The sequence below is a fragment of the Coregonus lavaretus genome (genome assembly GCF_964263955.1).
Source record: "Coregonus lavaretus genome assembly, contig: HAP1_SCAFFOLD_555, whole genome shotgun sequence".
Taxonomy (NCBI): domain Eukaryota; kingdom Metazoa; phylum Chordata; class Actinopteri; order Salmoniformes; family Salmonidae; genus Coregonus; species Coregonus lavaretus.
The window spans coordinates 26581-41032 of NW_028165529.1; the positions used below are offsets into that span (position 1 = coordinate 26581).

The 14452-nt window shown below is 47.3% G+C and overlaps 1 protein-coding gene across 1 annotated transcript in view; it reads left to right on the top strand.

The window, feature by feature from the left end:
* The first annotated feature begins 256 nt into the window (after window positions 1–256).
* Window positions 257–14452, top strand: part of LOC311115747 (E3 SUMO-protein ligase PIAS2-like) — a 40068-nt gene continuing 25872 nt past the window's right edge. Inside the window, exons 1-4 of the mRNA XM_084190894.1 lie at window positions 257–528; window positions 859–1114; window positions 7336–7386; window positions 8292–8382. Of these exons, the coding sequence (XP_084047020.1) occupies window positions 417–528; window positions 859–1114; window positions 7336–7386; window positions 8292–8382 (510 nt within the window). The 5' untranslated portion in view covers window positions 257–416. The remainder of the gene's footprint in view (window positions 529–858; window positions 1115–7335; window positions 7387–8291; window positions 8383–14452) is intronic.

Consider the following 14452-nt stretch of genomic DNA (forward strand, 5'->3'; position numbering starts at 1 on the left):
TGCCTTACATTGACAATGTGTCCTCATGTCTGCCCTTGTCTTCCAGAGCATGGGATCAAGTTTCAGACTGTTGCTGGGCTTCACCGGGCGAAACACAAGCGGTCGCAAGCATGAACTCATTCTGAGGGCCTTGCACCTCCTAAAGAACGCCTCCTGCAGTCCAGCCCAAAATCAAGGAACTTTATCAACAGCACTACCCCAGGGCGATAGACAGTAGTCTCCCCGACATAGCGGTCATCACGTCGACGTTCTTCTAGGCAGTGGAAGGTGGTGTTGGTGTTATCGTGGTGAGCTCTGACCTCACTGACCTGTCCCCCGACGGTGGTGTCTCCCTGGACTCTTACCTGCTATCTGATTCGCTGGTCCTGTCTGGTGATTCGCTGCTGCTACACGAGGAGACCAATAAGGAGCTGAGGATGAACCTCCAGCAGCCCGACCCTCTCATTCCCCCTGTCCACCCAGACGTCCAGATGAAGTCTCTGCCGTTCTACGACGTGTTGGACATCCTCATCAAACCCTCCAGCCTGGGTCAGTGTCTCTGGTAAATCTATCTATGTGGAACCCTACCATATTACTGGGCAGGCTTTACGTTACTGGTGACGTGAATGATTACTGATAGACTCTGATTAGGTGTCTGAATGTTTGTTCACGCTGGTCACAATCGGTCCATTTCTTGTTGTAAATTCCATTTTTGAGCCTGAAATCAGCCTGTAGGCTCTAAACTTTAGACAGTTCTCCTAGATCCAATGATGGGTGTTGTCAATATCATAATAGCTTTCTGGTCATCTGGATACTGGCCAGGCTTGACGTTACTGACCAAAGACTGCAATGAAGTGTCTGATGTCCTTATTCTATTAGGAGGCAGCACTGTTCAGAGATACCACCAAGAGAAATACTGTTCAGAGATACCACCAAGAGAAATACTGTTCAGAGATACCACCAAGAGAAATACTGTTCAGAGATACCACCAAGAGAAATACTGTTCAGAGATACCACCAAGAGAAATACTGTTCAGAGATACCACCAAGAGAAATACTGTTCAGAGATACCACCAAGAGAAATACTTCCTCTTCGCCTTGACGCCTCAACAAGTCAGGGAGGTGTGCATCTCCAGGTATGGCCTACCCTACTCTACCCTACTGTACTGTTACCCTACTCTACCCTACTGTCCTGTTACCCTACTCTACCCTACTCTACCCTACTGTCCTGTTACCCTACTCTACCCTACTGTCCTGTTACCCTACTCTACCCCACTGTACTGTTACCCTACTCTACCCTACTGTACTGTTACCCTACTCTACCCTACTCTACCCTACTGTCCTGTTACCCTACTCTACCCTACTCTACTGTTACCCTACTCTACCCTACTGTACTGTTACCCTACTCTACCCTACTCTACCCTACTGTCCTGTTACCCTACTCTACCCTACTGTCCTGTTACCCTACTCTACCCCACTGTACTGTTACCCTACTCTACCCTACTGTACTGTTACCCTACTCTACCCTACTCTACCCTACTGTCCTGTTACCCTACTCTACCCTACTGTACTGTTACCCTACTCTACCCTACTGTCCTGTTACCCTACTCTACCCTACTGTACTGTTACCCTACTCTACCCTACTGTCCTGTTACCCTACTCTACCCTACTGTACTGTTACCCTACTCTACCCTACTGTCCTGTTACCCTACTCTACCCTACTGTACTGTTACCCTACTCTACCCTACTGTCCTGTTACCCTACTCTACCCTACTGTACTGTTACCCTACTCTACCCTACTGTACTGTTACCCTACTCTACCCTACTGTCCTGTTACCCTACTCTACCCTACTGTACTGTTACCCTACTCTACCCTACTGTCCTGTTACCCTACTCTACCCTACTGTACTGTTACCCTACTCTACCCTACTGTCCTGTTACCCTACTCTACCCTACTGTACTGTTACCCTACTCTACCCTACTGTCCTGTTACCCTACTCTACCCTACTGTCCTGTTACCCTACTCTACCCTACTGTCCTGTTACCCTACTCTACCCTACTGTCCTGTTACCCTACTCTACCCTACTGTCCTGTTACCCTACTCTACCCTACTGTACTGTTACCCTACTCTACCCTACTCTACCCTACTGTCCTGTTACCCTACTCTACCCCACTGTCCTGTTACCCTACTCTACCCTACTCTACTGTTACCCTACTCTACCCTACTGTCCTATTACCCTACTCTACCCTACTCTACCCTACTGTACTGTTACCCTACTCTACCCTACTGTCCTGTTACCCTACTCTACCCTACTGTACTGTTACCCTACTCTACCCTACTGTACTGTTACCCTACTCTACCCTACTGTACTGTTACCCTACTCTACCCTACTCTACTGTTACCCTACTCTACCCTACTCTACCCTACTGTACTGTTACCCTACTCTACCCTACTGTACTGTTACCCTACTCTACCCTACTCTACTGTTACCCTACTCTACCCTACTCTACCCTACTGTACTGTTACCCTACTCTACCCTACTCTACCCTACTGTACTGTTACCCTACTCTACCCTACTCTACCCTACTGTCCTGTTACCCTACTCTACCCTACTGTACTGTTACCCTACTCTACCCTACTGTACTGTCCTGTTACCCTACTCTACCCTACTGTACTGTTACCCTATTCTACCCTACTGTACTGTTACCCTACTCTACCCTACTGTACTGTTACCCTACTCTACCCTACTGTACTGTTACCCTACTCTACCACACTGTCCTGTTACCCTACTCTACCCTACTGTCATGTTACCCTACTCTACCCTACTGTACTGTTACCGTACTCTACCCTACTGTACTGTTACCCTACTCTACCCTACTTTTACCCTACTGTACTGTTACCCTAATCTACCCTACTCTACCCTACTGTACTGTTACCCTACTCTACCCTACTCTACCCTACTGTACTGTTACCCTACTCTACCCTACTGTACTGTTACCCTACTGTACTGTTACCCTACTCTACCCTACTGTACTGTTACCCTACTCTACTCTACTGTTACCCTACTCTACCCTACTGTACTGTTACCCTACTCTACCCTACTCTACTGTTACCCTACTCTACCCTACTGTACCCTACTGTACTGTTACCCTACTCTACCCTACTCTACCCTACTGTACTGTTACCCTACTCCACCCTACTGTACTGTTACCCTACTCTACCCTACTCTATTGTTACCCTACTCTACCCTACTCTACTGTTACCCTACTCTACCCTACTGTACTGTTACCCTACTCTACCCTACTCTACCCTACTGTACCCTACTCTACCCTACTCTACCCTACTGTACTGTTACCCTACTATACCCTACTGTACTGTTACCCTACTCTACCCTACTCTACCCTACTCTACCCTACTGTACTGTTACCCTACTCTACTGTTACTCTACTCTACCCTACTGTACTGTTACCCTACTCTACTCTACTGTTACCCTACTCTATCCTTACTGTACTGTTACCCTACTCTACCCTACTCTACCCTACTGTACTGTTACCCTACTATACCCTACTGTACTGTTACCCTACTCTACCCTACTCTACCCTACTCTACCCTACTGTACTGTTACCCTACTCTACTCTACTGTTACTCTACTCTACCCTACTGTACTGTTACCCTACTCTACTCTACTGTTACCCTACTATACCCTACTGTTACCCTACTCTACCCTACTGTACTGTTACCCTACTCTACCCTACTGTACTGTTACCCTACTCTACCCTACTCTACTGTTACCCTACTCTACCCTACTGTCCTGTTACCCTACTCTACCCTACTCTACCCTACTGTACTGTTACCCTACTCTACTGTACTGTTACCCTACTCTACCCTACTGTACTGTTACCCTACTCTACCCTACTGTACTGTTACCCTACTCTACCCTACTCTACTGTTACCCTACTCTACCCTACTGTACTGTTACCCTACTCTACCCTACTGTACTGTTACCCTACTCTACCCTACTGTACTGATACCCTACTCTACCCTACTCTACCCTACTGTACTGTTACCCTACTCTACCCTACTCTACCCTACTGTACTGTTACCCTACTCTACCCTACTCTACCCTACTGTACTGTTACCCTACTCTACCCTACTGTACTGTTACCCTACTCTACCCTACTGTACTGTTACCCTACTCTACCCTACTGTACTGTTACCCTACTCTACCCTACTGTACTGTTACCCTACTCTACCCTACTCTACCCTACTGTCCTGTTACCCTACTCTACCCTACTGTACTGTTACCCTACTCTACCCTACTGTACTGTTACCCTACTCTACCCTACTGTCCTGTTACCCTACTCTACCCTACTGTACTGTTACCCTACTCTACTGTTACCCTACTCTACCCTACTGTACTGTTACCCTACTCTACCCTACTGTACTGTTACCCTACTCTACCCTACTGTCCTGTTACCCTACTCTACCCTACTGTACTGTTACCCTACTCTACCCTACTGTACTGTACCCTACTCTACCCTACTGTACTGTTACCCGACTCTACTGTTACCCTACTCTACCCTACTGTACTGTTACCCTACTCTACCCTACTGTACTGTTACCCTACTCTACCCTACTGTACTGTTACCCTACTCTACCCTACTGTCCTGTTACCCTACTCTACCCTACTGTCCTGTTACCCTACTCTACCCTACTGTACTGTTACCCTACTCTACCCTACTGTACTGTTACCCTACTCTACCCTACCCTACTGTCCTGTTACCCTACTCTACCCTACTGTACTGTTACCCTACTCTACCCTACTGTACTGTTACCCTACTCTACCCTACTGTACTGTTACCCTACTCTACCCTACTGTACTGTTACCCTACTCTACCACACTGTCCTGTTACCCTACTCTACCCTACTGTCATGTTACCCTACTCTACCCTACTGTACTGTTACCCTACTCTACCCTACTGTACTGTTACCCTACTCTACCCTACTGTCCTGTTACCCTACTCTACCCTACTGTCCTGTTACCCTACTCTACCCTACTGTCCTGTTACCCTACTCTACCCTACTGTACTGTTACCCTACTCTACCCTACTCTACCCTACTGTACTGTTACCCTACTCTACCCTACTGTCCTGTTACCCTACTCTACCCTACTGTACTGTTACCCTACTCTACCCTACTGTACTGTTACCCTACTCTACCCTACTGTCCTGTTACCCTACTCTACCCTACTGTCCTGTTATCCTACTCTACCCTACTGTCCTGTTACCCTTCATCTACCCTACTGTCCTGTTATCCTACTCTACCCTACTGTACTGTTACCCTACTCTACCCTACTGTACTGTTACCCTACTCTACCCTACTGTACTGTTACCCTACTCTACCCTACTCTACCCTACTGTACTGTTACCCTACTATACCCTACTGTACTGTTACCCTACTCTACCCTACTCTACCCTACTCTACCCTACTGTACTGTTACCCTACTCTACTCTACTGTTACTCTACTCTACCCTACTGTACTGTTACCCTACTCTACTCTACTGTTACCCTACTATACCCTACTGTTACCCTACTCTACCCTACTGTACTGTTACCCTACTCTACCCTACTGTACTGTTACCCTACTCTACCCTACTCTACTGTTACCCTACTCTACCCTACTGTCCTGTTACCCTACTCTACCCTACTCTACCCTACTGTACTGTTACCCTACTCTACTGTACTGTTACCCTACTCTACCCTACTGTACTGTTACCCTACTCTACCCTACTGTACTGTTACCCTACTCTACCCTACTCTACTGTTACCCTACTCTACCCTACTGTACTGTTACCCTACTCTACCCTACTGTACTGTTACCCTACTCTACCCTACTGTACTGATACCCTACTCTACCCTACTCTACCCTACTGTACTGTTACCCTACTCTACCCTACTCTACCCTACTGTACTGTTACCCTACTCTACCCTACTCTACCCTACTGTACTGTTACCCTACTCTACCCTACTGTACTGTTACCCTACTCTACCCTACTGTACTGTTACCCTACTCTACCCTACTGTACTGTTACCCTACTCTACCCTACTGTACTGTTACCCTACTCTACCCTACTCTACCCTACTGTCCTGTTACCCTACTCTACCCTACTGTACTGTTACCCTACTCTACCCTACTGTACTGTTACCCTACTCTACCCTACTGTCCTGTTACCCTACTCTACCCTACTGTACTGTTACCCTACTCTACTGTTACCCTACTCTACCCTACTGTACTGTTACCCTACTCTACCCTACTGTACTGTTACCCTACTCTACCCTACTGTCCTGTTACCCTACTCTACCCTACTGTACTGTTACCCTACTCTACCCTACTGTACTGTACCCTACTCTACCCTACTGTACTGTTACCCGACTCTACTGTTACCCTACTCTACCCTACTGTACTGTTACCCTACTCTACCCTACTGTACTGTTACCCTACTCTACCCTACTGTACTGTTACCCTACTCTACCCTACTGTCCTGTTACCCTACTCTACCCTACTGTCCTGTTACCCTACTCTACCCTACTGTACTGTTACCCTACTCTACCCTACTGTACTGTTACCCTACTCTACCCTACCCTACTGTCCTGTTACCCTACTCTACCCTACTGTACTGTTACCCTACTCTACCCTACTGTACTGTTACCCTACTCTACCCTACTGTACTGTTACCCTACTCTACCCTACTGTCCTGTTACCCTACTCTACCCTACTGTACAGTTACCCTACTCTACCCTACTGTACTGTTACCCTACTCTACCCTACTGTACTGTTACCCTACTCTACCCTACTGTACTGTTACCCTACTCTACCCTACTGTCCTGTTACCCTACTCTACCCTACTGTCCTGTTACCCTACTCTACCCTACTGTCCTGTTACCCTACTCTACCCTACTGTACTGTTACCCTACTCTACCCTACTCTACCCTACTGTACTGTTACCCTACTCTACCCTACTGTCCTGTTACCCTACTCTACCCTACTGTACTGTTACCCTACTCTACCCTACTGTACTGTTACCCTACTCTACCCTACTGTCCTGTTACCCTACTCTACCCTACTGTCCTGTTATCCTACTCTACCCTACTGTCCTGTTACCCTTCATCTACCCTACTGTACTGTTACCTTACTCTACCCTACTGTACATTTACCCTACTCTACCCTACTCACCCTACCTTTTCCTACCTTACCCTACTCTACCCTACCTTACCCTCACACCACAACTGACTCTTCCTACCACATTCCATAGTAGTTCTGTTTCTAATTGTATTGGTTTTTGTTCTTTCTTAAAGGGACTTCCTACCAGGTGGCAGAAGAGACTACATGGTTCAGATACAACTGAGGTGAGAATGTTTGGAATGTATAGAATGCGGTGATTATTCCAGTAGGAATGTAGACGCCTCGAGCCCCAAGAACAGATTCACTAGGAACAGCTTTCTGGGAATGTGTTCTGATTGATTCACTAGAAACAGCTTTCTGGGAATGTGTTCTGATTGATTCACTAGGAACAGCTTTCTGGGGATGTGTTCTGATTGATTCACTAGAAACAGCTTTCTGGGAATGTGTTCTGATTGATTCACTAGGAACAGCTTTCTGGGGATGTGTTCTGATTGATTCACTAGAAACAGCTTTCTGGGAATGTGTTCTGATTGATTCACTAGGAACAGCTTTCTGGGAATGTGTTCTGATTGATTCACTAGAAACAGCTTTCTGGGGATGTGTTCTGATTGATTCACTAGAAACAGCTTTCTGGGGATGTGTTCTGATTGATTCACTAGAAACAGCTTTCTGGGAATGTGTTCTGATTGATTCACTAGAAACAGCTTTCTGGGGATGTGTTCTGATTGATTCACTAGAAACAGCTTTCTGGGAATGTGAAACAGCTTTCTGGGATTGATTCACTAGAATGTGTTCTGATTGATTCACTAGAATGTGTTCTGATTGATTCACTAGAATGTGTTCTGATTGATTCACTAGAATGTGTTCTGATTGATTCACTAGAATGTGTTCTGATTGATTCACTAGTATGTGTTCTGATTGATTCACTAGAATGTGTTCTGATTGATTCACTAGAATGTGTTCTGATTGATTCACTAGAATGTGTTCTGATTGATTCACTAGAATGTGTTCTGATTGATTCACTAGAATGTGTTCTGATTGATTCACTAGAATGTGTTCTGATTGATTCACTAGAATGTGTTCTGATTGATTCACTAGAATGTGTTATGATTGATGTGTTTCCTTGTAGGTTCTGTCTGTCCGAAACCAGTTGTCCCCAAGAAGACAACTACCCAAACAGTCTCTGCATTAAAGTCAATGGGAAGCTGTTCCCCATACCGGTATGTACTGGTTTCTGAACTGATCTAGGACCAGGGCCCCTCTGTCCATGCAATCTTATTCATTATGATCTATAAGGCAAAACGGATCCTAGATCAGCACAGTCTATGGTGAAAGTATTTGTGAATATGGGCCCTGATATCATTCATAAACATTGTTTTATTTCTATGCGGTTATATGAATAACATAAGGCTAACTTTAAAATTAAAATACAGTGGTTCTTCCTTTAAAAGTTGCTTCATACTGCAGCACAGTCGCAGAATTCTATGGGTATTTAACTGTCAGCCATTGTTGCCACTAATGCTAGTTCGACCACCAGAGGGAGTCTTTGAGAAGCTGAGTTATTTGAAATGACATGGAGCTGTGGGCCTAAGAGTCCTGTTTTCTGTAGCTGTTTTAGCGTAACGTACTTATTGGCATAAAGGCCTACTTTATAGGCCTACCTAAAGCATACAAGTCATCCATGGCTTTAAATACAGTATCAGTCTAAAGTTTGAAGACATCAAAACTATGAAACAACACATATGGAATCGCGTAGTAACCAAAAAAAGTATTAAACAAATCAAAATATATTATATTTGACATTTTTCAAATAGCCACCCTTTGCCTTGATGACAGCTTTGCACACTCTTGGCATTCTCTCAACCAGCTTCATGAGGTAGTCACCTGGAATGCATTTCAATTAGCAGGTGTGCCTTGTTAAAAGTTTAATCTGTGGAATTTCTTTCCTTCTTAATGCGTTTGAGCCAATCAGTTGTGTTGTGACACGAATGCATTTGACTGTTTTTAATATTGCCTATCAACCAAAAACACAGCGTCTACCGTGGTAGAAATATGTTATTGAATTAGATTTTTTGTTGATGAACTATTTCAAAATGCATGTGTTTATTGGGCTACTGTGTCTTTAAATAGCATGCTCCTCCTACCCTTCCTGGTAAGTCTATTGTCCTGCTTATAGCCCATCATGGGTGGATGGCTTCTTTTTCTATTCCAATGTATTGAATTAATGTATTAATTACAGTCCTTTACCATTCTCATTCTCGGAGTGGAAACGTTGTTTGCAGAGTTCACAACCTGCTACACTTGGGAAAAACAAGTGTTTGAAAAAACACATTTTCACAATGCCTCCAGCTGTCCATCACTACTGTAAACCGAGAACTGTGCCTCCAGCTGTCCATCACTACTGTAAACCGAGAACTGTATTCTAAAAATGAATAAACAGCATCTACAGTGGTACAAATATATAGTTGAATTCTGAAAAAATAAGAAAATAAATACACTTTTTAAAATATATTTATTAGGCTACTGTGCTTCTGATAAAAACCAACAGGACAATGAGATGTTTACTGGAGCCTACAGGACAATGAGATGTTTACTGGAGCCTACAGGACAATGAGATGTTTACTGGAGCCTACAGGACAATGAGATGTTTACTGGAGCCTACAGGACAATGAGATGTTTACTGGAGCCTACAGGACAATGAGATGTTTACTGGAGCCTACATAGTAAAGTGCCTGATTCCTTACATAAGGGAGAGCAGGTCATGTCCAGACTTTCTCAGTGACCTCAAGTACTCATTAACTCTGTCTTTAATGCTTTTTCGGGTTGCATCAGTCATGGACAGAAACCTCTGAGACACAGTGTTAATGATGAACACTCCGAGGTTCACTGGTAAGCCACGTTAGCCTCGGGATCCATCCCAGTTGGTATTCTGTGTCCACTCGTGGTATCTCTCTTCGGTAACACATCCTTGGAACAGCAGAACAGCAGAACAGTATAACGGTTCCGGACGGCCCTTGCTGTGCCTGGTGAGCAGTTCGTCAAGTTGCAACGAATACATGGATAATCTCAGCCAGGTTTTACCCGTGGTCGTGGAGCTGGGGGGAAGTGGTTTTACCCGTGGTCGTGGAGCTGGGGGGGGGGGGTTTACCCGTGGTCGTGGAGCTGGGGGGGGGTTTTACCCGTGGTCGTGGAGCTGGGGGGGGGTTTACCCGTGGTCGTGGAGCTGGGGGGAAGTGGTTTTACCCGTGGTCGTGGAGCTGGGGGGGGGGAGTGGTTTTACCCGTGGTCTTGGAGCTGGGGGGGGTTTTACCCGTGGTCGTGGAGCTGGGGGGGGGTTTTACCCGTGGTCGTGGAGCTGGGGGGGGGTTTACCCGTGGTCGTGGAGCTGGGGGGGGAAGTGGTTTTACCCGTGGTCGTGGAGCTGGGGGGGAAGTGGTTTTACCCGTGGTCGTGGAGCTGGGGGGGAAGTGGTTTTACCCGTGGTCGTGGAGCTGGGGGGGGGTTTTACCCGTGGTCGTGGAGCTGGGGGGGGGTTTTACCCGTGGTCGTGGAGCTGGGGGGAAGTGGTTTTACCCGTGGTCGTGGAGCTGGGGGGGGGAGTGGTTTTACCCGTGGTCGTGGAGCTGGGGGGGGGGGGTGGTTTTACCCGTGGTCGTGGAGCTGGGGGGGGAAGTGGTTTTACCCGTGGTCGTGGAGCTGGGGGGGGGGAGTGGTTTTACCCGTGGTCGTGGAGCTGGGGGGGGAAGTGGTTTTACCCGTGGTCGTGGAGCTGGGGGGAAGTGGTTTTACCCGTGGTCGTGGAGCTGGGGGGGGAAGTGGTTTTACCCGTGGTCGTGGAGCTGGGGGGGGAAGTGGTTTTACCCGTGGTCGTGGAGCTGGGGGGGGAAGTGGTTTTACCCGTGGTCGTGGAGCTGGGGAGGGAAGTGGTTTTACCCGTGGTCGTGGAGCTGGGGGGGAAGTGGTTTTACCCGTGGTCGTGGAGCTGGGGGGGGAAGTGGTTTTACCCGTGGTCGTGGAGCTGAGGGGAAGTGGTTTTACCCGTGGTCGTGGAGCTGAGGGGAAGTGGTTTTACCCGTGGTCGTGGAGCTGGGGGGGGGAAGTGGTTTTACCCGTGGTCGTGGAGCTGAGGGGAAGTGGTTTTACCCGTGGTCGTGGAGCTGGGGGGAAGTGGTTTTACCCGTGGTCGTGGAGCTGGGGGGAAGTGGTTTTACCCGTGGTCGTGGAGCTGAGGGGAAGTGGTTTTACCCGTGGTCGTGGAGCTGGGGGGAAGTGGTTTTACCCGTGGTCGTGGAGCTGGGGGGAAGTGGTTTTACCCGTGGTCGTGGAGCTGAGGGGAAGTGGTTTTACCCGTGGTCGTGGAGCTGGGGGGGAAGTGGTTTTACCCGTGGTCGTGGAGCTGGGGGGGAAGTTTTCATCTATATTTTTCATAGCTGTCTATTTACCACCACAAACCAATGCTGGCATTAAGATTGCACTGAATGAGTTGTACAAGGCCATTAATCAACAGGAAAACGCTCATCCAGATGCAGCGCTCCTAGAGGCCGGGGACTTTAATGCAGGGAAACTTAAATCCGTTCTACCTCATTTCTACCAGCATGTTAAATGTGCAACCAGAGGAAATAAAACTCTAGACCACCTTTACTCCACACACAGAGACGCATACAAAGCTCTCCCTCGCCCTCCATTTGGCAAATCTGACCATAACTCTATCCTCCTGATTCCTGCTTATAAGCAAAAACTAAAGCAGGAAGCACCAGTGATTCGGTTAATAAAAAAGTGGTCAGATGACGCAGATGCTAAGCTACAGGACTGTTTTGCTAGCACAGACTGGAACATGTTCCGGGATTCTTCAGACAGCATTGAGGAGTACACCACATCAGTCACTGGCTTCATCAATAAGTGCATCGATGACGTCGTCCCCACAGTGACCGTACGTACATACCCCAACCAGAAGCCATGGATTACAGGAAACATCCGCACTGAGCTAAAGGGTAGAGCTGCCGCTTTCAAGGAACGGGACTCTAACCCGGACGCTTATAAGAAATCCCGCTATGACCTCCGACGAACCATCAAACAGGCAAAGAGTCAATACAGGTCTAAGATTGAATCGTACTACACCGGCTCTGACGCTCGTCGGATGTGGCAGGGCTTGAAAACTATTACAGACTACAAAGGGAAGCACAGCCGCGAGCTGCCCAGTGACACAAGCCTACCAGACGAGCTAAACCACTTCTATGCTCGCTTCGAGGCAAGCAACACTGAAGCATGCATGAGAGCACCAGCTGTTCCGGACGACTATGTGATCACGCTCTCCGTAGCCGATGTGAGTAAGACTTTTAAGCAGGTCAACATTCACAAGGGCGCAGGGTCAGACGGATTACCAGGACGTGTACTCCGAGCATGTGCTGACCAACTGGCAAGTGTCTTCACTGACATTTTCAACATGTCCCTGACTGAGTCTGTAATACCAACATGTTTCAAGCAGACCACCATAGTCCCCGTGCCCAAGAACTCTAAGATAACCTGCCTAAATGACTACCGACCCGTAGCACTGACGTCTGTAGCCATGAAGTGCTTTGAAAGACTGGTCATGGCTCACATCAACAGCATAATCCCAGAAACCCTAGACCCACTCCAATTTGCATACCGCCCCAACAGATCCACAGATGATGCAATCTCTATCGCACTCCACACTGCCCTCTCCCACCTGGACAAGAGGAACACCTACGTGAGAATGCTATTCATTGACTACAGCTCAGCATTCAACACCATAGTGCCCTCTAAGCTCATCACTAAGCTAAGGATCCTGGGACTAAACACCTCCCTCTGCAACTGGATCCTGGACTTCCTGACGGGCCGCCCCCAGGTGGTAAGGGTAGGTAACAACACATCTGCCACACTGATCCTCAACACGGGGGCCCCTCAGGGGTGCGTGCTCAGTCCCCTCCTGTACTCTCTGTTCACCCATGACTGCATGGCCAGGCACGACTCCAACACCATCATTAAGTTTGCCGACGACACAACAGTGGTAGGCCTGATCACCGACAACGATGAGACAGCCTATAGGGAGGAGGTCAGAGATCTGGCCGTGTGGTGCCAGGACAACAACCTCTCCCTCAACGTGACCAAGACAAAGGAGATGATTGTGGACTACAGGAAAAAAAAGAGGACTGAGCACGCCCCCATTCTCATCGACGGGGCTGTAGTGGAACAGGTTGAGAGCTTCAAGTTCCTTGGTGTCCACATCACCAACGAACTATCATGGTCCAAACACACCAAGACAGTCGTGAAGAGGGCACGACAAAGCCTATTCCCCCTCAGGAGACTAAAAAGATTTGGCATGGGTCCTCAGATCCTCAAAAAATTCTACAGCTGCACCATCGAGAGCATCCTGACTGGTTGCATCACCGCCTGGTATGGCAACTGCTTGGCCTCTGACCGCAAGGCACTACAGAGGGTAGTGCGTACGGCCCAGTACATCACTGGGGCAAAGCTCCCTGCCATCCAGGACCTCTATACCAGGCGGTGTCAGAGGAAGGCCCTCAAAATTGTCAAAGACTCCAGCCACCCTAGTCATAGACTGTTCTCTCTGCTACCGCACGGCAAGCGGTACCGGAGTGCCAAGTCTAGGTCCAAAAGACTTCTCAACAGCTTCTACCCCCAAGCCATAAGACTCCTGAACAGCTAATCATGGCTACCCTGACTATTTGCACTGCCCCCCCACCCCATCCTTTTTACGCTGCTGCTACTCTGTTAAGTATTTATGCATAGTCACTTTAACTCTACCCACATGTACATATTACCTCAACTACCTCAACTAGCCGGTGCCCCCGCACATTGACTCTGCAACGGTACCCCCCTGTATATATAGCCTCCCTACTGTCACTTTATTTTACTGTATATATAGCCTCCCTACTGTCACTTTATTTTACTTCTGCTCTTTTTTTCTCAACACTTTTTTTGTTGTTGTTTTATTCTTACTTTTTTTGTTTAAAATAAATGCACTGTTGGTTAAGGGCTGTAAGTAAGCATTTCACTGTAATGTCTGCACCTGTTGTATTCGGCGCATGTGACCAATAAAATTTGATTTGATTTGATTTGAAGTGGTTTTACCTGTGGTCGTGGAGCTGGGGGGAAGTGCAGCTAAAATGTAGTTTAAATAAAACATCTGCATTTTGAAAGTCTTTTTTTAATGATTATTTTATGAACGAAAACATAAAGATGTTAATGAACAGATACTGTATATGCATCTATATGCATTACTTGGCCCAGTTACAGCTTCCTCTGACA